This window comes from Antechinus flavipes, chromosome 4 (genome assembly GCF_016432865.1).
Source record: "Antechinus flavipes isolate AdamAnt ecotype Samford, QLD, Australia chromosome 4, AdamAnt_v2, whole genome shotgun sequence".
Lineage (NCBI taxonomy): Eukaryota > Metazoa > Chordata > Mammalia > Dasyuromorphia > Dasyuridae > Antechinus > Antechinus flavipes.
The window spans coordinates 344717073-344744621 of record NC_067401.1 but is presented as its reverse complement, the minus strand read 5'-3'; the positions used below and the strand labels follow the sequence as shown (position 1 = coordinate 344744621).

The 27549-nt window shown below is 34.5% G+C and overlaps 1 protein-coding gene across 3 annotated transcripts in view; it reads right to left on the bottom strand.

The window, feature by feature from the left end:
* The window catches only part of TIAM2 (TIAM Rac1 associated GEF 2), a 205995-nt gene that overhangs the window by 53125 nt on the left and 125321 nt on the right, over positions 1-27549 (bottom strand). Inside the window, exons 1-2 of one of the 3 annotated variants that reach the window (XM_051997987.1) lie at positions 15071-15812; positions 7918-8021 (exon numbers count right to left, since the gene is read on the bottom strand). In XM_051997987.1, the coding sequence (XP_051853947.1) occupies positions 7918-8021; positions 15071-15086 (120 nt within the window). In that variant the 5' untranslated portion in view covers positions 15087-15812. Of the gene's footprint in view, positions 1-5111; positions 5450-7917; positions 8022-15070; positions 15813-27549 lie in introns of those variants that run through there. The other 2 variants (XM_051997990.1, XM_051997988.1) reach the window with 2 other exon arrangements.

The window sequence follows — 27549 nt, the reverse complement described above, 5'->3', positions numbered from 1 at the left end:
TGATGCAATTCTTGCAGTAGAGTAACTGAGTACTTTGAGTGTATCAGAGATGGCTATTTCTCAGGCAGCCTCTGAACAATAAGTATTCTCTCCCTCTTCCTTAAAAAAAAAAAAAAAAAAGTAATGGTCCCAGGGGTCCTCAAACTTTTTAAATAGGGGACCAGTTCACTGTCCCTCAGACTATTGGAGGACCCGATTATAGTAAAAACAAAAACTTTGTTTTGTGGGCCTTTAAATAAAGAAACTTCATAGTCCTGGGTGAGGGGGATAATCGTCCTCAGCTGCTGCATCTGGCCCACAGAGTCGTAGTTTGAGTGAACACAGGTTCACTAACAGGAAGGAAGTTTGAGTTGGTTTTGTTTGTTTTGTTTTGTTTTCCAAACTATTGACTTAGGACTCCAAATTAAATTTGTTAACTAACACAGATGAAAGAAATGATTTTTTGGTTGACTACAAAAAATAAATGACACTTTTTTAATGGTTCAGACTTGTTTGCAGAATGTGATTAGTAATCAATAGCTCAGGAACATTTGGTCATACCCCAAACTGAATATATTCTGTCTTTTGGTACACTGTATGAGATGTATGTAAGTGGCCTCAAGAATACATCAAATGAATATTAAAAATTCTTAATAATTAGCCCTGATCATAAAAAACAAACACAATTACCTATTGCCCCTCACCTAGACTCAAGGAGCATCAGACTGTGTAAATAGCAGGAACTCAATAAATATTTGTTGAATGAAACTGACTCTCTGGCAGTTGCTCACACACAACTTTGTATATATAATGCTTCTTCTTTGTATATATAATCCTATGTCTTTTATGTTATCCATGACTTTGTGCCTGGAATAAAGTCCTTCCTCTTCATCCCAGGCTCTTGGAATACCGTGTTTCCTTTGAAACTACTAGACACATTCTCTAAAGGAAGCCTTTCTTGATGCCTCTAGTTACTAGTGTCCTCCCTCCCTTATATTTATTTTTTACATATTTATTTATATTATCTCCTCTGTTAAGACCAGGGTAGAGACAGTTTTGTTTTGGTCCTTTTATCTTCTGTGTAATAACAAAGTGTAAAAACATATAAATGATTAATAAATGCCTGTTGATTAAGAACCCCAATGAAAACACAAGTCAATATGTTATGACAAAAGATTGCTGGACTAGTTAGGATGCCTAGTGTTCTAATCTCTGTTATGTGATTCTCTGGGCCTCAGTTTACTCATGTGGATTATAAAGATGTTGGGTTACAGGTTTTCCCAGTTCTATTACTAAGAAAATTGAATTATATGCTCTGCATAATGTTTTCCCTTGAGATTTTCCCTTTAAAATAAGATAGATGAAGTCAAAGGTGTAGAGAAGACTTATTTCAACATCATGACCCTTTCTTTTTCACAACTACCTTTAGTAACATTCATTTTTCTTTGAGAACAGGGAACAAGAGAAATGGAAGTATTTATGGCAAATAAACCATTATGTTAAAAAAAAAAAAAAAGATGTTCATTTTAAAAAAAATATTCCTTTCTAACAGAAATAAACCTTTGTGTAACACTTTGTATTTGCAAAGTCCCATAGGCACTTCATTAATTAATCATCATTTTGATTTTAAAGACAAATGCATTTAATAGCCTAGTCCCATCCCAGCTAGTTTAGGAGCCAGCGTTCAACCTGAAAAGCCCAGATTCCTTCCTGCCTTCCCCTTAGTCTGATGACTCATGCATTATTTCAGAAGCAATGCTACTTCTAAGACATCCTTTCCATAGTTAACATTCTGCTGTTTATTATATACCTTCCTATTTTCATCATGCTCTTTGGTTGTTCTGACAATGGCTGTGAACCACAATAACAATTGTTTCAAAATTTAAAAATAATTTAGGATGAAAAGCAGCAGGATAGGAGGCAAGGGAGAAAAAAAGAACTGACAGTAGAAGGGAGGAAAGGTTTGCTGTGTGGGAAGCGATGGGAGGAGAGAAAAAAATGACTGAACAGAAAAGCTAAGGTCTGAGGGTAAATGAGACAGACAATTAAGTCTTTTTCTATCCCCAAAGAACGTCCATTTCAGGATGCTTTTTTCCCCCTTCTGAAAGCTTTTTTGGCATTTTTTACAGACTAGAATAGAAAATGGCAGAAGTACAGGAGGTGAAGCACTTTGCCACTCCCTGTTCTACCCCAGGTCACTTAATTATTAGCAGTCAAGATCCTGCTATTAGCAAATTCTGTTTCTTAAAGCATCAAGATAATGCAGAACATGCCAGGTGGCAACAATCCACTGGCCTCTCTTACTGCAGCTCTAAGAAGTCCTATGAACATCACTGAAAGAAAATATTCTTCAAATCCTGCCCTACAGCCACAAGGCACCAGATTTAAGTTGGGTGGGGAACTGGAAACACCACTACTAGATGGGGCAAGGAATAGGAAAAGCAGATCTCAGCTAACAGACTCATCATTGTTTTCCAGCCTAAGCAACAAACTATCTTATTCAAATTTACCACCAACTTCTTTCTTTATTAGGACAAGCCTGTGTTTTAAAATGTTTTCCATTTAACTCACTTGCTTTCTTCTCAGTGCATAGACCTGCCAATGCCACTACAAATTTAATGTAAACTAGCTATAGTTATTGTTTTTACTTCAAAATTATGAAGAACAATTCTCCTAATACCAACTAGTGAGTAACAGCATATCCTTTTTCATTAAAAAAATGCTGGTGACCATCAGCCTGGGAAAAGGGATACAACTTGGCACACCCTTTCTTATCAGACTGAACAAAACTGGCAACTCACTGACATTTGCCTAATTAATCAAGCACAAATCAGGAAGGATGGGTTATTAGTAATATTAAAGGAGGTAAATATTATTTAAAATTTATCATTAAGATGTTAATAATTACTTTTACAAATATAAAGAAAATGAAATGTTGTCATTTCAAACTACACATTCATACTCTAAAACTTCCACAAGGGTGGAGTGTTTCTATCTCTCCCTGTCTTTCTGTTTCTCTTTCTCCCCTCCATAGATATGTAACTAGCTTACTCACACAGGAACATACAGTGGACACATATACATGCAAACACACACACAAACACAACTTCAGTGTTGAAAAAGACAGGCTGCTAAAGAGTGAGATGCACTTGAGAGTTTGGTATGAAAATGCAACTTTCAAACCCTGCCCATTTTGTATTCACTGTTGCCCACACTAACTTATTGCTTATGTAAGAAGGGAATTGTCTCTTCCTAAAATGTTCAGAACAAGTGGTGGTGCTTCCCAATTGTCAAAGCTACAGCTCATTTTGTTCAGCATTCCAGCATCCATAGTCTACCCCCTGCTAAAGGTAAAGGGAACGATACCATACTATTTTTAATCTGGCATTTTAACTTGCTCTTTGTAAAATCATATAAACTCACAGCACCTAGCCTTACCAAAAAGAGATCAACTGACTTTCTCTTAGCTCAGATGGCAAAAGGCACAAAAGACCTAGTTCTTACGGCACCTTACTTCAAAATTGTCTGTTTCAAACATGATGGAACAGACCAGTAGAAATTAATGTTAATACACACCATCATGAAGCTGAAATACAAAGAGTTCACCTTACCCCTTTGAGACATTGCACATTAAGTTTTTCATATTTTTTACTATTAACTATTTTCTGCACCTGGCTTTGCAAACAATTAGTTCCAGAGGGCATTAGGCAGCTGAGGAACTTCATCTTCCACATAAAGAAAAACAAACTCCTTTGTCTCTCAGTGGCTAAATACAATAGGAGCATATATCAGTATTACAAAAGGCAATCTATAATGAAGTCTAAATTAACATGTCTCATTTGCTGTATACAGTCAGGCTAAAAGGGGTGTTTTAGTAAGTAGTGACTATGACTGAAGGATGTTGATTGCTTATTTGAATACCTAAGATGTAACTAGAAAGGGGGATTCAGAAACGGCCATGGGGGAAAAGAGGTGGGGAGAAGAAAGAAAGAACAAAATTAAAAGGAATAGAGATTACATCAGTTTGCAGGAAAGCAGCCATGTTCAAAGAATCCTGTCCATGATTAACTTATATATTAGTTTTAATCTTAACAAAAATATTTCACAAACACAACAGCAGACACCAAAAGCCATAAAAGCGAGATTTCAGTGTGCTTTGAGGGTTGGGAGGGGCATAATTTTAATATTTTTCTTTTTTATTCTGTTTTTTTATTTATTATTTCCTAATTTAGCAGCAATTCATGTGAAAAGCCAAAAAGGAAGCTAAGTAAACAGTAATCATTAAATTTCAGGTGCAGGTCATATTTGTGCAGTATACCAAACAAAAGCCTAAACCTGAATACATGTCAATTTTTCTGCCTTTAACAAATAGGACAATCTATAGCTTAAATATGATTAAATTGCAAGGAGCACAACAAACAGTTGTCACACTGCATTACCAGATTTTTCAATGCTTTCTGTTCCATCAACAGGACGCCTACCAACTGCAAAAATAACCACTGCCAAGGCTCCATGAGGCAATTACATAAAATGCTGAAGAATTAGTGAATTGAAATTATCAAAGTATAAAACCTGCTTACCCCTAAGGAAAGGGAGGTTTCATTTGTGTGGATTTTGTCTTGCAGTGGTAAGCATGTTGCAAGGTATACACTGAACTCTGTCGAAATTTAACGAAGCCCAAGATTACATTCTATTTAAATTCTTTGTTATCTCCTCTTTATGTATTACTGAGCATAAATAGGCTTCTTTTTCTGAAATTTAAAATACAAGAATGTTTCTGTTGTTTTCATGATACAAAATTGCTAAACTCCAAAATTATTTTAAATCAGTATTCCTTTAGATATAACTTCCCTCCCCAGAAAGAAAAGTTGAAGGTGGGGGTACTACAACATCCTGAGTTTCCTTATTCACAATTAAGGCATATCCATGAGATACACTTAAAAGTAATGAATTTTCCCCTCAAAATTCCCTCTCTTTCCACAAAAAGGCACATCTTTTCATCTAAATAGTAATTCTGCAAAGTTTTTAGAACAAAATCAAAATTTTTAAAAATGAAGTTAAATCATGCAAACATACCTACATTTTCTACATCTATTCCATATCCACTAGAACCAAAGCTTTTGTTTACTTACATGCCGTATACAATGGAAAAGTTCAAAGAAATCTGCTCCCAAAGAACAAAGTGATTACATCTGCGGAGTCTGCTGGGAAATGAGTAACACACACTTTCTCTCTTGCTCTCATCCCTGTGTAATGAAATAATCCCAAACTGTCTGTTCTCCCAAGTTACAATCATAAGGACCTCCTAGCGCCACCAATCTTGTCTTCACAAAGCAAAAGCAATGATTCCAGAGTAGATTCACCCCCATTCTTCTGAATTTTTAAGTTGGGCTCTGATGCCCATCTACAGAAATACACCAACTTATAGAACATAAAAGTACATGCAGAAACCACAAAATGCTGTGTCTTCAGGGTTGCCTGAAAAAACTAGGAGAAAGCTAAACACAAGAACTATTTTGGTCCCTATACATTTAATTGTTTAATACATTATATTCCCAGAATGAATAAGGAAAGTCTTCCACTTATTCCACCTCCTCCCCCTACCTCAAAAAGAATGATTACATATTCTTTTTCAAACTCCAAACTATTACAATATTATATGTAAATTGTTAACAATTTTTCTTTAATCCCACACATGTTGGAGACGCTGACAGGGTCATACAAAAAGCAGTGACATTAATAGGTACCCTTGAGGAGAAAAAAAGCAATCAATTATGAATCATTGGCAGAAAATGTGGGGCTGTCAAAAGCCCCGTTACAGCTGTGCTTCATCAAATCAAACTGCATTTAATTTCCAAGTGAAATTATTCCTGTTTCTCATGTCTAGGGTACTTGTTTGTTAAAACTACAAAACAGGCCATATTTAACTAGACTCTAATCAGATAAGAAATTTTTCACACTAGAGAAGAAAAGTGAAAGCATGAAGAAAAACTTTAGAAATAAATGTATTTTTTCCTTTCTGAACTGGAAGTGCCAGGCTTTGATTTTAGACCTCACCTATTTGAACTTAAGACTACCTACGCACATCTATTTAGTGTTTTAAGCTTTACAAAGTACTTTCCTAAAAACAACCACCACAATCAGTGAAATAAGTGGTACAACTATCTTTATTTCTATTTTATAGGTAAGGAAACTACTATGAAAGAGCATAAGTACCTGTTTCAAAGTTACCCTGCCATCAAGAATTGAGCTTTAACCCAAGTCTTCTGACTCCAAGATTGGATGTTTCTCTTTAAAGACATGTTTGGGCCTATATGAAAACACTGTCCAATTCACTTTTTTTTTAAAAAGTATTCATTGTTTTTATGTTTTTGATTAATGTGACTTAAAAATTGTTAAGCAGAATAGAAAAATCATAAACATTTCTTTCTGTAAGTCCTTCAAAATAGGAATTTTCTCCTCCATCCAATATAAATCCTGCTCACTAGTAACATTTTTAGAATTCAAGATTTCTCTCATCACTTTCCCCAGGGTCCTTTAATACTATTTCTGTGAATCAATTTCATAATTTGCATAACAGTAAAAATGGAAACATTTTAAAAGAAATTCTAAGGAGGTATCATCTATATCAATGAGCAAGTTTGTTCCTCAAAGATTTGAGTGCTGCATATGTAGAAGAGGTCATAAAGATTCAAATAATTTACCAGCATGTTCTTAACAAGAAATTACCACTTTAGCAATTTTGCCAATGAAAAGCTCAGATAGCCTCAAAGTTAAAAAAAAGAATCATTATTTTTATTCTTTCCTAAATATCTAGCCACCTAGGGCTTAATAACCTTTTTCTAAAATGTTATGATTGGCATGGTACTATTAAATAGTCCATTTCAAAATTACTTCAAAATCTTAAACTTTGGTATATTTATTATACTGAGTCTTACAATAAAATAAGATTGGAAGAAAAATTATATTTCCCTTATACAAACTTAAAAGTATGACTTGACCAAGTTATAAAAGGAAGAAATCATTAAGACACATAAACACAAAAATACACAAGTTACTTTCAATATTTAACTCAACTTCATATTTGTAATTATTTATTTTTTTAAACCAATTCACAAAAACTCAACAGAATCGCCTTTTATAAAAGCCTAAGATTCTGTGTTAAAAGTTCTAGGAACTTTGCTTTTGAAAAATGGTTAAAATCAGTTTCAATACTGAGTGTACTGTAGATAGGCTATTCATAAGTTTAAAAACATAATAGTAGCAACTGAAAATACTAGTAGGCTACTTTTTAATAAAAGAATTAGATTCCTGTGAAAAGTGAATAGAACTGAAATCAATGCCAGAATATCAGGAATCAGGGCATTTAGATAGTCATCTTTTGGCTTGAGACTGGCCTATATTTAATGGGGGAAAGAGAGAGGAAGCAAAGGAGATAAATGCGAAGGGGAAGTGGAACTTTAACTTTTGATTCTGCCATGCTAAAGTTGTGTTAGACGCCACCAATTCTAGCAGACATATATCTTCAAACTTTTCCCAGTGGTCTGAAATTATTCCTAAGTAGAGATGATGGTATCTATCTTTTCATTTATCTATGAAAGAATAAAATCCATCCATATATAAGTTATTTGTGAACACCTTTCAACCATCAGATCTTTCTGGATAACAAGCTTCTAAGTTCATGCTAATCTTGGTACAGGCCAAACTATTTTTGGTAGAAGTGAAGGAACAGAGGTGAAAGACAATGAACAGACGAGATTAGTGAGATTCCTAGTTGTACCTCAATTATAAAAATGCTATTTCGTTCATTAAATAAAATCAATAAAACAAATAATCTGTAGACAAGAGACTCTCATTTTTGTCTTTATTCATGTAAAAGCTAAAAGTTAAATTTAGTCCAAGCCTTTCCTGTAAATATAAAACATTTTGGTATCTTACCCTGAATGTATGTTCAGTTTTCTCTCTGTGGGGAACCTGGTCCAAGGTACCATCAGTTTGGCTTCTTTTCAAGCCAGCCATAACATCAGGAACATTGCTGAAATCTGGATTTAAAAAACAACAAATACAAATACTTAGCATGGCTATTTTCAGGTAAAAGTACAAATCAAATATAAAAAAGGCTACATAAGGAAAAAAAGGGGGAAGAAGGCCAAAACAATAATATGGAGATGCAAGTTGTTATTAACAGTAAAGTAAGAAAATACACCAATCTGTTCTTCTCCAATCCACATCTCAGCTTCTTTCCATAACATCCAGTACCTTCTTTCTATTATCTAATATTTCCTAGGCAGCTTCATTTGTGTCACTATTTAGCCTCTTTATTCTTTCCTTTGGAATTCATGATATAATTTTAGACACCCTGAATGAGCCTTAAATCAAGCTACAGGCAATGTCATACTTACCTCATTTCACTGACTGAAGACAAATATCCACAAAGCTGGAAGCAAGTAGTTTCTCCCAACAAAACAGGCTCTGCCCATTTGCAAGTAAAATTTTATTTTTTTCAAAATTACCAAAGGCTAATAAAGACAATTTGATTTTCAATTAAAAGTAAAAAATGCATTAACATCCCTAAGTTCCAATGTGGAAATTAACACACAAGATTAAGTTTAAATGGAGCTGTTTTCAGTCCATAACTGTGCACATAAACCCATTCTTATCATCTCCTTCCATTAGCTTTTAAATTTGCAACTCCCTAAACTAGTAGAAATAAAAGTTCTCTTTCAGAAAAAAACAGAAAAGTTTTCCTTCTAACTTTTCCCACCAACAACAAACTGGCCCCTCAAAGGAAAGATGCCAAATTATTTCTGCTGATACCAAGGATCATAAATCACACACCTATGTAGCTGAACAACTAGGCTGGACTTATTTGGTATAAGACCAACCAAGTACGATGGAGGCATGGAAGCAAGAGACAAAGTTAGAGGCCAAAGACCCATGAAGTTTGTAGAACTCAGGAACAGGAAAACAGACACATGACATTTTTTCCCTCGGTAACTTAATCATGAAATGTTAATGTTGTGCATCAACTTACCTATACAGTCAAGTACTAGAAGAGATGTAGTCTTCAATCAGTACCCCTATTTCTGCTTTCTTCACACCTCATTCCCCACCTTTCAGCATTCAGCAACACAGTATCAAGTTGTGAATAGAGCACTGGTCTCAGAGTTAGAAAGATCAGATTCAAATCCCTATTCTAGTACATATCAACTGTGTGACTATGGACAACTCATTTCATTTTCAATGAAGTTGCTCTAGGAAACTCTCTAAGACTCTAAGTGTCATAGGAGGTATAGGTTTGCACTATCAGAGGAACATCCTTAGCAGTTCTCTGCACATGGCCAGTATGCAGCTCTCCTACAAAATGACTGCAAAAACCCTCAAATTTTCCATAGGAGTATGGCTAGGTACGAACTAAAGGAATGCAGGACATCCAGTTTTTGTCCCAAGGATATAAGTCTTCTCTTTGTGCTAAGAAAACAACATAAAATTTTCAGGGTAAAAAGGGAGAGCATGAGGGTAAAAGGGGATCTAGACAACAGTGAAACATCCTCCATATTGTAAGCTGTGATTTAAAAGACTCTCAAGGAAATTCCCAAGCAAGCTCTACAAGAACTAACCTGAATACAACCTTAGAAGTTAATTGTGTTTTATATAATTCTACAAAGCTAGTGTTCCCAGAAGCATTAAAGCCACCTTGAATTACTTGGATATTAAAAGGGTGAAAGGAGGAGATACAGTTGGGTAGAATCTAGGACATCAAGCAACTTTCTAAAATACAGGTTCCATTGTTTTACATGTACTTTTTCTGGAATGAGGGAAGGCTGGTAAAAAAAAAAAAATTAAGCGGAGGCTGGTAAAATTGCAATTCTTATTTACAAAGTTTTTTAAACAAGCACCAAATTGATATCCTGTCCTGGATGCCACCAAAACTATGTATAGCTCCACTTTTACATTCTGCGTCATGAGCAGCAGCTGGCTCAAGTGAGTCAACATTCCCCAGTTTCCCATCCAGGAAATTAGTTTCAGATCTTATGAACCCATTCTCTTACTGGTGTAAATGCTACAAAATTTAGAAGGAAATAACTTTGTATCAACAATGATAAGCATTTACTTCATTCCAACTATGCACTCAGTAGAAGAAAAATGTTCAGAGATGCTAATTTCATCAAGATTTCCACACACCTTTGGCATCTGTTCTTCGATCACTATTATCAATAAATACATTAAGTAACTGATTGATAGTATCATAGATTGAGAACTTGATGGTTCCTTTTAAATCATCTAGTTTTAAAATATTCATCTTACAATTGAGGAATTAAGGCTCAGAGATAAAGTTATTCCTTTCACTTCAGTACATACCTTAATATTTTGTTGTTTTGGGTATTCTCACTACTAATTTAAATAAAATTCTTCTAATTTAACAGATGGGCTTTTGTCATCTTTATCATCATCATCATCCTGCAAACAACCTGATGATGAGTCTCTCTAAACTTGTGCAACTGGTCTTCATAACTGGCAAGCAGAAAGTTTGTAATGGTAAAAGATATAGACATATTTTTAAAAAAGATTTTCTGGTGAATAGAGAACCCATTGAAGGGCAGAGGACAGAGAGCTATCTCAAAGACAGAATAACCTAAGTTTGTGTATCACCTCTGATATATCCTTGCTTTGTGAACTTGGATAAATCCTCACCTCCATGCTCTAGGTAACTCTAAGAGTATAATCTGCAGCTAAGACTATAATATGCCGACTGGCATTGGAATAAGGGTTTTTTTTGCTTGGAAATCCCAATGTCAATGACACCACAGATCATTTCGATCTCTCTCCTAAGTAATGAGAATGAGAACAGATTTTTATCCTTGATTCCTGCTTCCTTCATAAAACCCTTCCTGATTACTTCAACTCATAGAAAGCTCATTTTCTCCACTTCCTATGTCATTTATTTTCTACATCACCAATTATTGTACTTAATTCATGTGCTACATTATTATTTAACTAGTTTCATGTCTGCTAAGAAACTTGTCAAATCATTTATGTGTTTGATACTCCTTTTCTGTCTTCCACAGGGCAGACAATGATGTTACCACATTATCCCTATCCTGTCTTCTGTTGATATGTTACAGATTAGAATTTTATATAGCTAACATAAACCTATTAAACAAAATTAAGAATTCAAGGGAGATGACTGATCTATTAATATCTAATGGATAGAACTTACCTCTATACATACATATTTTCTCACTGATCAAGATAAAGCAGATCTTCTAGATGTGACTTGGCAGAAAAATGTGGAAGGCATAATGCTGCCTGCCTGTAGCCATGTTAGCAGAGCAGTGAAAGCAACACCACTATCCAGATTAGATTCTAAGGCCCATCACATATATTCCCTTCATCTTTCACCCAGGGCCACCAAAAGACAGTAATCTTCTACTTAGGGGTTATGCGATTGTCCTTAACATTCACTCCAGTGAACTATCATTTTGACTGACAACTTGGGGGAAATGGGGCTGAAACTAACAACCTTTAGGTGGAAGAAACATAGAAAGAAAGCAGTAATTCGGTTTCTTCTCTGAAAATCAGCATGTCAGCACTTATCGCATCAATGCACCACTGCCAGCCAAGTAGCTAGCAACTTTAAATCCCTTACAATTAAAGGGTAAAAATCCATGTTAAAGTTATACCAATGATACAAATTTAAATATAGCAACATCAGGAAATGCAAAAGTGCCTCACCCACACTGTGCATAATCTGAATTCATACAAATTACATCATTGCCAAATTAAATCTTACATATTTAATACAAAAGTGTAGGCTTCTCATCCAAGCATGAAAAAAATTCTTGCCACATCAAGGTATCTAGTTCAGATTTTCTTAGGAGTGTTCTTTGGAAAGAGGTCATAGGAGAAGCTATGACAGACAGATAGGAACATGGGACTGGATCTCGTCAGTTCATCATCATCTGCAACTCTAGCTTCTTTTTTCTGTCCTCACTTGCCATCATTCCCTTGGCAGTTAGCCATCTTTAAACATGAAGCTAAAAGGACTGAGAATGTGATATAGTTGCTGTGGAGACTTAAATATTCATGGTCATTTCATAACCCTCAACCTCCTTAACTGCTTCCTACTCGAGGACTCATATGGGAAACAAAAAGAAGATAAAAATAGCTAGAGATATCTTGGGTGAAGAGAACATTCAACTTGGAATCTTATCACCCTGAATTTGAACCTGAGTTCATATCAACTACCAATTATACAACTTTAGGCAAGTCATTTTATGTCTTTGAGTCAAGTTTTTCTCATCAATCAAATAGGGACCATCTGATCATTCAATTCATAACTGATCTCACAGAGTTATCATGACTAAGTCAAAAAATGTAATATACTTTGTATATATGGAGCACTCTAAAAATAAGCTATTATTAATTATTATCATTATCGTTCCATGTATACCTACCACAGATGAGTGAGAAGGGATTCTAGTAACAGTAGGTGACATTTATGATATCTGAGGTCCTTTCAAGTACTAAAACTATGAAATTATGAAATCTGGATGTGAGGCTTAGGGGAGGAAGAAGATTATGTATAGTAATCCCAACTAAATACCAATACCAAAAATCTACATTAGAATCTGATGACTAGCAAACAAGAGCCCAAAATACAAACCAAAGAAATGCTTATAAGAAAGATCAAGGAATATACAGCAACAGAAGTTAAAAAAGGAGTTGGATTGCAACCCAAAATGCAGAAAAGGAAGTGACAAAAACTCAGGAGGATTATTCATCCAACTTATTAGTACTATGACTGTAAAAGCTTCAGATGAGGTGTATTCACAATTTTTGATACAAATCAATTAATTTGAGAAAAAATCATATTCTAAGCTTTCTTATGGGTGTGTGGAGTTTTATTTGGGTAGAGATGGAGAAAAGAGAATTGTAGTTATCGGTTAATAGACAATTTATATCTAAAAAGTAAAGAGGTAATTGAACTTAAATATAAATTATTATATCAAGAGAACAATTAGGAACAATAACTACACAAAAAAATAAAGCATTTGGATTGTCAAATTATATTCATTATATTTGAGAAAAATTTTTATTAGATGATCAAAAACTTTTAATCATTAAATCACTAGTCCATCTTACCATCAACCACCACCACAGGTAGTAAATATAAAGAAATAATTCATGAAAGTATATATTTTTAAAATAGCAATCAAAAAAGTTATATAAATAATAAATGTTTTAATTATGTTTACAAAAGCCTAATCCATTATGGAATTACAATTGTGAATCTGACATACCATAATTTTTTTGTAACAGTATTTTCACAGTACAAGAAAGTATCAAAGTAATTTTTTTAAATCTTAGTATTTGTATAGTCTTTGAAGGTTTGCAAAGCATTTTATATAGTTTAGTTTATTTGATTTTCAGAACAATCCTGTAAACCTATTATCCTCTTTTTATGGAGGCAAAAACCTCCATTAAAGGTTAAATGACTTGCAGAGTCACAGAGCTAATAAATGTCTGAGACAGAGCCTGAATTCAGGTCTTCCTAACTCCAAATCCAGTACTCTAGTCACTATTATTTAATGAAAGCATTAATAACATAATCTTATAGATGAAAACTTTGTATTTATTCTTTATTTTATAATTATTTTTAAAAGACAAAGAATATAAAAAGAAGATAATTTCCTAATATATGCAACCCAAATATTTAAATATATGAGATTCTGGATAGGCAAAATTTAAATTTGTCATTGCAATTGTAAATTCCTTGTTCTACCCACACCAAAAATTACCAATTAATTCTCCAAATTTATAATTCATCACAATGTGTACAGCATACTGAGTTAGTTTGTACAGACAAGCTTTAAATTATGTATTTCTTAAAGTTCATGTTTAAAATCTACATATAATATTCTTCATTTAATTACATTTTCTCCAAATTTCAATTCATGCTTTTATTACAAAATCCTCAATGCTTTTATATACTTCTCTTAAGTCACATAATCTTATGTGTATTCTGTGTCATACTAGCAATTATTATTACTCACCACCATTAAATGAAACAGAATATTAATATACCCATAAACTCCAGAGAAATCTCTAAGACTGATATTATTTGAGTAAATTATGTCAGAGAGTTTGCAGAGGAGCAATTAGATAAGTAAGCAGATAAAATTTTGGTGATCAAGGATTTTTTTTCCCAAATCCAAGGATTATTCAGTTCTAAAATAAGAGGCAGATTGGCAACATACATATAATGCTGATCTCAGAGGCATAAGGCCCCAGTTGAATACCATTTCAGTCACTTACAAACTGTGTGCTCATGGGGAAACCAGTTTCATCATTTTTAAAATGAGGAAAATAAAGAAATGTTAATGATATAAAAAGAACCCCTCTAAAAAAAAACAAATTAAAAGGAAATAGTAATACTTATACTATCAAAGTCATAAAAGTGCTTTGTAAAACTTTGTCATTCCTTTTTTAATGATAACAGCTTGTATTTCAAAATTTTCTCCCTCTCCTCCCCCCCAGACAGCAAGTAATCCAATGTAGGTTAAACACATGCAATTCTTCTAAATATATTTCCACATTAACATGTTTTTGCAAAACTTTTTGAAAGTGCTTTACCTTATAAACCACAATGATTTTTTAACAACATCATATTATAATGATAACAAATACATATGTAATAATAAGAAAGAAATCAACATTTTGATGCTTTAAGAGTCAGTGGGTTGTTACAAAGCAGTTAATGTATTTTCTGTAGCATATTAAAAATGCTGATTTGGGTATTTCAGAAGTAGTCCCAGAATCATCAAAGATATATGTGATTAGGAAAGAAGAGAAACCTTTCCTAATCACGTAACAAATGTAACAAACAAATCACATAACAAATAGATTGACAGCTCAAATGCATTGATTGATGAAGTTAATGAGTTTGTAAATTTAGGTGACCTTAAAATTCTATTATTTACATGAGAAGAAAATCAAAGGCAATAACCTGAACATATTATTGTTAGATGGAGAGAAGCATAAGAGTACAAGAAAAGTATGATTTCACATTGTTCCCAAATTTACTTACCTTCTAAAGTTACCATTCAGTGGTACAAAGACATGGCTGCTCTTCCAATACTCCCTTTCCCGGATAAAAGAGGTTTCCAACTATTCTTGATCTTACCCCTGCAACATTTTGCCTCTCTTTTTCTTTCTTTCCCTTCACACTACCTCATTTCTAGTTCAGACCATGAACTATTTTTTTTTTTTTGCCTAGACTATTGAAACAACTTCCTAGTTTGTCTTCCTACTTGACGTTTCCTGTTTCTTCTCTTAGCTGCCAAAATGATACTCCTAAAACATAGATTGGACTATGACATCCCCCTACACAAAAATTGTCAGTGATTCTTTATTGTCTTGAAGACAAAATATAAATCCCTCAGTTTAGCATTTAAAGCTTTCAACAATCTAGTGCTCACTACTCTTCAGTCTCATTTCATGTTCCCTTTCACATACTCTATGCACATTTATTAATTACTTTTTTGACCCACTTGTTATTTAGGGGATTGGATCTGACTGTGGGGGAAAGATTGAAAAGGGAACTGCAAGGAAGGAAGTTTTAATGGTGGAAGTTCCACTGATAAATGTTCCTGTGGGTGAAGGGAGATATTCTGTGAAAGGAGATAAGGACCTTTGTACTGGATGTTTTTTGAAGGGATTTGGTGACTGAAAAAACTTTTTGTTATTTTAATGTTATTGCTTTCAGCTTCTCATCTAGATTATTCTCCATTTCCATGGATTTGCAGTTCCAATTAATTATTCTCTTTTTTACTTCTTTGGTGATACTTGCCAATGAAGACTCAAGATTTCCCTATTCTGCAAATTAGTTCTGCTGTTCAGGTCACAAATTCTGGTCTTACAATTCTCATTTCTTTTTTGAACCACTCAGGAACAGCATGTTATTGGTTTCATGTTCTTATCACATTCCACAAAGGAATGTCTCATCAAGTGTTGAATTGTTTTCTGTTTTTAATGACCGAACGTCTTTACTAGATCTGGAGGCCATATTTCCTCTGCTATTAATGTTGGCTTATCTATTTATACTAAAGGTTCTTTGAGTTTTCTTTCTCTTGAGATCTTGGATAATTCCAGCTTCTCCCCTCCCTTTATTTTCTCTGCTTCCTCATTTTCTGACTCCTTCCTCTTCAATTATAATTTCCCTGAGAGCTAGATCTCAAAGCATCTCAAACCTCTTCATATGTTAGGAAATTCACCATTCACTAGCTTGGTCTCTGCTCCAGTGACTTGGGCTAGACAGAACATTGGAACCCCTTCCTCTGGGATAATGGAGTGCCATATATGACCTATTCTTTTTGTCTCTCAATTCTCTATCCTGGCAGTATAACACTAGAGTGCTGCCCCACAGATGCTTTTGCAGCTTGGCAGTATTTCTGTCATTTGGATTGGGGAGTAGGATTAGGTATGGGGTTAAGCTCTATATACCAATCTTTTACAGAAATCTCTTGCAGCAGAATGCTGTAACAGTGTTGGATATCAAGACGTCAGCAATTATATGCAATTTAGAGTTCAGAAAAGGGGATAGGAACAGAACATGGAGTTGCAAGTCTGGTATTCGGGTTGGCTAGTATAGTCTTGTGCCTATAGTATGATGGGCAGAATGAGAAATAATGCTGTGCAAGCTCTTTAGGCATTAGTTCATGAGGTGTATTTTTAAAACTTCTTTGGTATTACTAGTACCCTAAACCATGAAGAAAGCTGAAATGTTTTCATCTTTAGCACATAATTTCTATTTTACAAAGGTGTTAGAGGTCCTGAGGATTAGAGAAAATTACCATCTTGTTGGTAATATGATTTGGAAGTTCATAAACTCTCAATTGTAATCAATTAATCCCACTAATCATTACCCACACGTGGCATTATATCTTTCCTTCTCTGTATCTTTGAAAAAGTGGTTGCCCAAGTCTAGAATTTCTATATTTTAGAATCCCTAGCTTCCTTCAAAATTCAGCTCATGATTCACATACAACGTGAAGCTTAAATATCTTCCTTCATAATATCCCTGTCTGTCCTTTTGCTAATTCTTTTTCTCTTTTGAAATTACTTTGTAAGAATGACCAACCTGGGTTGGTATTAGCAAGTCCTGATCTGAGCCCCCTGCTACTTGGTGAATGTACCCTCCTTTGAGAGGGTGCCTAGGTCTTTAAAACTGACAATTCTGAGTTAATTGCCCTTATTCAGCCACTCTTTTCCGCCACTCTTTTCCAAACTGTGTTCAGAGCAAACTTGCCATGAGCTCCCTCTAATTTATCCCAACCCCACCCCCTCCAAGAAATGGTCCTGAAGACATTTTGTCCTCAGTTTCAGGTACTGGAAGTGATCCTCAAAGGAACAGGAGTTCGAGCTATGGAGACCTTGGAATCAAGATTGCAGGCAGGATGGTGGAGCCAGCCTATCTGGCAAAAGGAACTTGAGCATGAGGAGTGTTTTTGGACTTGGAACTGCGAGTGTACTTTATAGGAACCAAGCTAAACTATAAACCTAACCTCTTTCCCTTCCCTAGAAATAGATAATGCAATGAAGGAGAACGGCAGGGAGCCTAGATATCCCAAATCCCCTAAAGAATAACAGAAAACTCTGGAAGAGGGGTGAAATTGAATACATCTGAGCCACAGTGGTCTATGTTTCTCTTTACATATATTTTTTACTTATATGTATACATGTTGTAAAATATAAATTCCATTTTGATTGATTACCACAATGTAAATGCAAAATGCTGCAAAGTTATAATGACAGAGCTTGGTGTCAACAAAAGAGATATGAAAAGATCCCTCCTACCTATCTCTTAACTCCCCATCCCCTGCCATTTGCAGAAGTAGGATACTACATATGGAACACTACACGTATCAGACTTTTTCCTATGCTGGCTAGTTTTGCTAAAGCATTTTCTCCCTTTTATACTTTATTATAAAAAATGGCTTTCTGGGTTGGGGGAAGTAGGAAAATTAATATCGTAGGAAATGAAGGTGACATAAAAATAAAAGACTTTTTTTCCTAAAAGAATATAAATTCCCCTATATTTGTCTTTGTAATGCAGTATCTACCACAATCCCTTAAAAATGATTGTAGAATTGTTTTTATTTGGAGTAAATTTCAGTTGTATGTAAATCAGATTGTAAACCAGACATCTTATCACTATTGATCTATGGGAAATTACAGAAAAACAAATTCTGATAGTAAAGAAGTTATAAAATAGCAGACAAAATCATGTATATTGAAAATTCACAGTATTTTAAATGTCTTTACAATAAGAAAAATGGAGAATTAAAAGACCCATGAACATAGAAGATCTTTTCAGGGATATCTGAAATGGACACAAACTTTTATTTCATAGTTTAAAAGGCAGACTGTGATTTTGGGCTCACCTCTCTGTCTAAAACAACAAATTGAAGGAAAAGAGCTGTCTAGAAGAACAACAGATGGCAGAGCAAAATTAGATGTACCCAGTAGCTCATTCTCCAGGCAGATTCATTGAGGTAATGAGTTTGGTCCCAAAGGAAAGAAGGGGAGGAGCCTTTCATTAGAGGATATAATAATAGTTGCAATCAATTTTTAAAATATATTATTATTAATATGTTTTTGTTTTTATACCAGCTGCAATTCCTTATTTAACCCTCTATCTTCCAGAACTATTCTTTGTAATAAAGCTGTTGAGTTTTTGTCTTTTAAAGGCGTAGAAGAAAAGTTTAGTAAAACTAACCAATATAGTTTTTTAAAATCTGATATTTTATATAGTGCTTCATACTTATAGTTCACAATCTGTGCAAAGAATGGAGGGAGATATCTTCTTCCATCTTATCTATCTATTTATTAGAATAATTTCAATAGTTTTGGTTTTTATAATTTTGTTTTTCTATTTACATTACTAGAGTCATTGGATATATTGCTTTCGTGGTTGTGTTTACTCCACTTTGTCCTCAGATCATATATGTCTTCCTATAATCTACATAATAGTCATCATTCTAACAACATAGTAATATTTCATATATTCATATATTACATATATAATCCTTGATTAGCCATTCTCAATTCATGGGCATTTATCTATGTTATGCCATTAAACACAATATAATGGCAAAACAGGCCTTAAGATGAGAAGCAAGAATTCTGTAACAGATTTTTTATTTTTGTTCAGGTACGTGTTGGACTAGCTGGCCTCTGTAGTCTTTGTCAATCCTGAGATGCTGTGACTCTGAGAGTTTAAGGTAGGAGAAAGCTGTCAATAGGGAAATGCTTAAGAAAAAAAGTTAAGTATCTAAAATATAGTGATCTTTCTAAAAGCAGGGTGAGTTGACATGTAATTCCTATTCCTGGCTTTGCTGCTGACTAAGTGACCTTCTCTGAATGACTTGTTACTTAATGGTTCTGTACCTCAGTTTACCCTGCTGTGAAACTAAAATGATAATAACACATCTCTGCTTTAACAGGGTGATGTAAGGATTAATTAATGCTTTTAAAGTACCCTGTGATCTTTAAGTTGCAGACAACCTACCATTATTAAGAAGTCTTAACCCACACCTGCTACACAGTAGGAAATTTCTCAGCTTATTGAGAGAGACAATACTTTTTTCCCATTTTAAAAAAGTTTTCTTTTATTAACTCCATCTTTAGCTCCAAAGTAAACTGAAAACACATTCATCATGTTACTTTCTTCCATGTTAGAAATAATAGGAAGTTCACATATTATTTCTGGAAGATAGTATCTATTGACCTTTTCCTCTCCCCACATACCTTACATTTATATAGGACTTACTATGTGCCACATGCTTTATAATTATTCTTATTTGATCTTCATAACACTTAGAGGCATGAAGTCCTATTATCACCTCCATTTTTCAGATGAGGAAACTGAGGAAGACAGGGGTTAAGTGACATATCTAGAGTCTCACAACTATTAAGTTTCCGAGGTTGAATTTGAACTTAAAAATTCCTGACTCTAAGCCTAGCATTCTATCCACTGCACCATCCTTCTGCATGAAAAAATACAAAGCATTTTAAAGCACCTACTACACAACATGTATTGTGGGGAGCAAAGGGGGAGAGGCAAGGTACAAAGAAGAAAGTGAAAGAAATAGTTTCTATACTAGAGCTTATATACTATCACAATGTCCATTCTATTACCAGGTTTTGCTGCTTCTACTTCTGCAATATTTTACATTTTTCTCCTCCTTTATTTTCCTACTGTCATTATCCCATGAAGCCTTCATTTACAATCAGCTATCATAATTGTCTCTCAACAGGTCACCCAGGTTGTAGTCTTTCTCTTCCAGTATACACACTCTTCTATGGCTTCAATGCTAATCTCTGTGCCTAGATTTGTTCCTATTTGCCAGGCATTTAAGGTCCACTACAAATTGGTACTGCTCTCTCTCGAGTCTCATCACATACTTTTCTCTTCCATGAAATCTACGCTTCAGAGCCTAATTTTGACTGCATGTCTTTACCTATCCTGCACCCGACAGCTGAAGCACCGTACCTCCTTCCTCTTGACCTAGTGATTTCCTACCCATCTTTTAAAACTTATCTCTAATTTCATGTTCTGCAGGAAGTCCTTTTTGATCCCTTTAGTTGAAAATGATTTAGTGTCCTTGTTCCACACGGCATTTATCTTCATACCTGTCTAATGTACTTACCATAATCTACTACATGAAGTATATGTATGTCATTTTCTCAATGTGGATAAAATCCCTTTACTATTGTAAGCCCAAGTAGAAGGTTTTAATGAGATACTGAGGCTAAAAAATCCACTGCCCTCAAATCAACTTGGTTATAAGCTTGTCAAAACATAAGTTAATCTATTCCTCAGACAACCAACAAAATACATCACTAGGCTTATATTCAAAACCCTTTCTGTTTGGTAGGACTTTCTAGAGCCTGAGTTCAGTTGGCAAAATCACCCACACCATAATAAGGTATCATGGAAGATCTTTAGTGAAAAATATATTACACAATGTTATGTATTATTCTGCATTAGGGCTATTCCAATTTGTAAGCTTCACTAAGGACAGGAAAAAAAGTGATTTTGTACAAAGAATTTCTGCTTCTATGTAGGTATGGATCTCTCAGGAGTGTTCTAATGTGATATCTATTTTTATAACTCTAACTCCCTCTTAAAGGATTAGCTGTGAAAAGTCAAAGGTCAAAGGGAAACAGACAAGACGAAAGGAAGATCTAACAAGACAATTTACAAACTGGTGCTGACTTTATATAGGAAATGGGGGCAAAAGGAGTATGTTATTCAAGAATACTATGACTTCCATCACACAAAAGTGTTTTAATTCATGACATTATAAAACTTTATCATCTTTACCACTGTACTAAGAAATAACAAGAACATTTTCTTTACTTATGTTTCTTTGATTCTCTACTTTCCAAAGATATCGTATTATGTTCAAAAGAATTCATCAATAAAGTATCTTAATCTTTCATATTACTCATTTTAATTTATAAAATGTGATCATAATTTATCACTTCATCTTTCTGGCACTCTGTCTTTAGTGAAATGAGAAAGTTGAACTTAATGGTATCTATGGTCCTTTCCTATTCCAAATATTCTAGGATTTCTTATAAGATATACTAGTTATAGATTTTAAAAGTCAAAGTCTTTCTTCCTCAGACAATGGGCTTCCTAGCCAGTACTAAGGAGATGGTTAGCTTTCAGAGTGAGCCACTACAGATGGATGACAAAATTTCATTTTAGGAAATTTTTGATGTTACAATTCAGAATTAAGATTAAATGTTGGCATCTCCTTTCTCACAAAAAAAAAGAAAGAGAGAGAGAAAAAAAACAGTTCAATTCTGAGCATGCAATTACCTTACTCAATAAACTTCAGTGATTCCCTATTATCTGTCTCTAAGATAAAATGTCAAACTATTCTGTTTGGTATTTAAAGCCCCTTGCACCTACCCCTAATCCATGCTTGCAACCTTATTGAACACTACATTTCCCTCTATGCATAGTGACCCAAATGGCCTGAAGTTGAGGAATGGTTGAATATGTTATGGTGTATGAGTGTTATAGAATAATATTGTTCTATAAGAAATGATAAATAAAAAAGATGATTTCAGAAAAGCCTAGAAAGACTTGCATGAATTGATGCTAAGTGACGTGAGCAGAACCAAGAGAACATAGTTTACAGTAACAACAAGATTATGTGATGATCAATTGTGATTTGGCTCTTTTCAACAATGAGGTGATTCAAGGTAATTCCAATAGACCTATGATAGAAAGTGCCATCCACACCCAGAGAAAGAACTATGGAGACTAAATGTGGATCAAAGAATAGCATTTTCAACTTTTTTGTAGTAGTTGTTTTGTTAGCTTGCTTTTTTTTTCCTTTCTTGTGTTTTTCCCTTTTTGATCTAATTTTTCTTGCACAGTATGATGAATAGGGAAATATGTTTAAAAGAACTGCACATGTTCTATCTATATGGATTGCTAGCTGTGTTAGGGAGGGGCAGTAAGGAAGAGAGGGAAAAAAATTTGGAACACAAGGTTTTGCAAAGGTGAATGTTGAAAACTGTCTTTGCATATATTTGGAAAATTAAATATTATTTTAAAAAATAAAATAAAGTGCAATGCCTTTAAAAAAAAAGAAAAATCATCAACCAATAAACAAAGACATGATAAAACTCTTAAGAATACTAAAGTAGATCAAGAGAGAGTATATGCTCCCTTTTTACCAAATAAAAATAAAATTAACTTTTATAACTAAATATATAAAATATATCAAGGTGATACATAGCTTTTTTTTTCCTCTTCTATATCCCTTCATTTGGCATTCTAGAACCTATAAACAATCCCCAATGCAAGCTGACTAACCTATTATCTGAGGGAGGGAAAATTTCAGCAGCTTTATTATAGGGCATGATGCTATAACAGGAAGAACACTCACTGACTTGTGAATCAGGACTGAGCTCTGAATCCTCGCTCTGCCACTGATTAGTGGATTGAAATTGAGCAAGTTACTTAAATGTCCCAAGCTTCTGTTTCTTCATATGAAAACAGGAATGGCTCTAGCTTTCTTTCCTTTAGGAGGACTTAGGAGGATGAACACAGTAATCTGAGATCAAAGATTTAAAATTAGAAAGGAGACAATCTAGGCTAAATCCCTCTTCTTATAGATAAGAAAATTCAGGCCCACAAGTCAGGTGACTTATCCAAAATCACACTGAAAATAATAGGATTTAGATGTAGTATTTTCCACAATACCCTGCTGCTTCAGGGGTAGCTAAATGATGCAGTGGACAGAATGTCAGGTCTAGAGTCAGGAAGATCCAAGTTCAAATCCAGCCTCAGACATTTACTAGCTGTGGGACCCAAGGCAAATCATTTACTCCTATTTGCCTCCGTTTCCTCATCGGTAAAATGATCTGAAGAAAGAAGCAAACTATTCCAGTTTCTTTGCCAAGAAAGCCCAAAATGAGGTTGTGAAGCGTCTGACACAACTGAATCTGCTCAACAAGAGAGGCATGCTGCTTGCCAGTGTGCAAACACTTTGTAAAAACATCCGTATAAAATGTACAGTGTAAAATTTTACAGTGTAAAATATAAATAATTATTATCATCACATCATAACATGAAAGTAAAATACATAATAACATTTCTTTACAAAATTTAGGTTTTGAGAAAAAAAGTAAGTATTCTTCTCTTCCTACCTCTAAGAAGTCATGAACCTTCCCATCACTGTGTTAAAAATGACATTTTCTGAAAAGTATTTGGGTACAGTTATAAGGAACATTTTAAAAAGTAACTGTTAAAAAAAAATCCTATGCTTCCCAATTAGACTTGGGAAAAAAATAATTCCCATACCAAACATCTTGGAGCAGTGATATATTTTTGCATCTAGGTAGAGAATCTGAAGTGTCAGCCAGACAAACACAGTAATAGCAAATCTACACACAGTCCATTTTCCTAGCTAAAGGCTCTTAGTCATCTCACACTCTTCCCTGGAAGACAAAATGTCCTTTCTCTTTTATAAACAGGAAATTAGTAGGCATGCCACGTCAGAACCAAGCTCCATAATTTTTTTACCTTCATGAAAACCTATAGAAAGGTAGTATGCAATTGCAATAGCTAATAATTCCAAAGAATAAATTTGCACTTGGGAGTTCTCATAGTTTGACACTTGCTATTTCTCACTCAGTAGTACAAAAAGAAAGAGGTAAATATGGAAAATATGATTTGTGGAAGGAGATAGAGGCATACTTCTAAATTTATTAATAACCTTCTCTTTAGGTATAGTGTAGGCCTGGACTGTATAGACTGAGCTAGGAATGTAGCACCCAGGGCAAGAACTAGATTTGTGTTTTGTTTTTATTTTTGTTTTCATTTTTTTCTGTTGTACTGCCCCTTCCTCAGTATATTTTCATATTTCAAAAGATAGTAGGAATGGCATTTATATACAATGAATAAAATTATTAAGTCAATGTTTCTGTAAAGATTATCATTCTGGGTCTTTCGTTCCAATGAGATCTGCTAAAAACACTGTTGGAATTTTTCAGAAGGGGACATATTCTAGAAAAAAACTTTCAAATGTAAATCACAAAGGCAATATTTATAGAAACTACACATTGACAGATTTGGCAGATCTAAGTCACTCAGTGGTGAGTCTGTTGGCTCAACATAATCCTGGCCTGTTGGGGAAATGTCACTGGTAAAATTCATTCTAGGTTTTAAAAAAATCCTCACACATATTTCCTATTAAGTCAGATACAACATATGAACATTTCTTCAGTTTTCACAGTGGATAAATAAAACCAGATTTCAACAACTTAACAGCAAGAATCAAATAGCCATACTTATCTAGAAACAAAAGATTAAATTTCAAACTTGCAGACATTATTTGTAGAAAGCTATTTACATAGCTCTGTAACACAACTCTCCAATACATAAATGTTATAATCTAATTGAAGAGACATTTATTAAAAGCCTAAAATGTTCAGATATTGTGCTAAAATCCTGGGGATACAAACATGAAAAAAGTCACTGATCTGAAAAAGTCTATGTGAAATTTTATGGAGTAGGAGTAAGGGTGGGATTCAGCATTGCTCAGAGAAGTATAATAAAAGATAGGGTAAAGACAGAGACCTAGACAAAGAGTTGTAAAGAAATGATAGACCTGGAAGGGAAGGAACCCCCAAAGACCATCTAATCCAAAATTTCATGAAAAAAATGGAGACAAAGGGAGGTAACTTATCCAAGATGTCCCAAGCAATAAGTCAATGGTGACAAGATTGGACTTTTTCCACGAAAAATAACAATTGCTTTTGGGGACAACAATGTGGCCCAATGGATTGAGTACTAAGTCTAGAATCAGGAAAACTCATCTTCATGAGTTCAAAGCTGGCCTCAGACACTTACTAACTGTGTGACCTTGGGCAAGTCATTTAACCTTGCCTCAGTTTCCTCATGTGTAAAATGGAGAAGGAACTGGCAAACCACTCCAGTATCTCTGCCAAGAAAATCCCAGATGGGATCATGAAGAATCGGACACAACAAAACAACAACACTTAACTGATTTAATTTTTTAGAATGGTGTAATCTCTTATAATATCAATGCAAAGTTGTTTTTAAAAAAAGGAAAGATTTACTCCAAAACCTCACAACAATGTTCCCTGTCTTCAAGGTAAGGTATATATGAGAGGAGATAAAAGGTAAATGAAATCTGTTTAGTTTCAGTCACACACAGTGGAATTCCAAATATAGGTTTGCTTCTAAGTCTGTAGAAGCCCATCTCAGGTAAAATTAGAGCCTACACAAGTTTTGTTTAAAAATGAAGTGGGCTGCATGAAGGTAGTGGTGGTCAGCCTGAAAAAGTCAATTATCTGGAAAAAGTGATGAGCTACTATTATAAAACAGCACAAAGTATTAATATAAAGTAAGGAAAAAGTTTCCCCAGCCATGCACAAAAATTGGCCTTATCATATTATAGATGTTTCTCATATAGTCCTTATTTATATGAATAAACATTCATTAAATGCTTATTATATGCCAGGTACTGTGCTAAGCATTGGGAACACAAAAAGAAGGGAAAAAAAACAGTCCCTGCCCTTAGGGAGTTCACAATTCAATGATGAAGGATATATGCAAACAAAAATGTGCAAAAAAAGTTATATATTGGAATTGATAAATTGAATTGAATAAATGGAATTATATTAATAAATTGAAACTAATTAACAAAGGGAAGGTACTTAGAATAAAAAGAAAGCTTCCTCTAGAAGAAGGGATTTCAAATGGAACTTAAAGGAAGCCGAAGAACTCAGTAGGCAAAAATGAGGAGGGAGGGCATTTCAGGAGTAGGGGATGATGTTGGAATCTTTATAAACTGTTAAGTCATTAGAGCTGAGATGTTTTGGGCCAGAACCTGAAACAAAGTACTAAGTAGAACTAATTGATACAATGCTTGTGTTTATACCTTTACTCATTGGAATTCACAAATATGGGAGATTCACAAAGTAAACTTGTAACTTTGTGAATTCACACCTCCCTTGAAGCTCTTAGGGCCAGAGAGTACTCTGGGAAGAAACCTATAATCCCTCTCTTTCACATCCCACAATCCCTGTCTCTCGAAGGAACATAAATAAAGCTTCAATGAGTCAAAAAAGTTTTTCAGAGTGAAGAAGCTACGAGTTGAGAGTTCAGCTGAATTAGATTGGAGAGGAACACGCTGGGACAGACACAGAGCACTCTGGGAGATTGAGAGCCAGAAGCCCTCTCTCCGAGGCAAGAGAGATTCATTCCATTTTCCACTTGGCTGGCTGGTGGCTGAAGAAAGCAGAGGCAGAAGCAAAGAAAAATTGCCCAGAACCCAGAGATGGAGTCCATGAAACAGCAAGATTTTGCCATTGGATCAAAGAGTAGTGTCAGGGAGTTAAGTAAGGAAGCTGGAAAAATAGGAAAGGACTAAGTTGTAAAGGACTTTGAGAAAATAGCAGCCTCAGAGGAAAGAAGGAAGCACATACCAGAGATGTTGCAAAAGTTAAATTGTCAATCCTTGGTGACAGATGATAGTTATGGGTGATGTGAGAGAATGAGAAGTCCAGTATGACCCAGCTTGTGAAGGTGAGATTCAGAAGATGGTGTTACCCTCTACAATAATAAGGAAGTTTGGAGGGATGGGGGAAAGAAAAGCATTCCATTTTGAATGCTGTATTTAAGACATCTACTGATCATAAGCATTCCATTTTGAATGCTGTATTTAAGACATCTACTGATCATACAGCTAAAGATTTCTGAAAGGAATTAGAAATGAGAGAGTGATGATCAGTAGAGAAAAAAGGGCAGGATAGATAAATCTAAGAATCGTCAGCTTAGAGATAGTAATTAAATTCATGGAACTTGATGAGGTCATTAAGTGAAGTAGTATATAGGGAGAGAAAAAGAGATTCCAGGTCAAAGTCTTGTGTAATACCACTACTAGAGGATATGTTGTGGGTGAGGATCCCCCAAAAAGAAACCAAGTAGTGATTAGATAGGAAGAAGAAGAA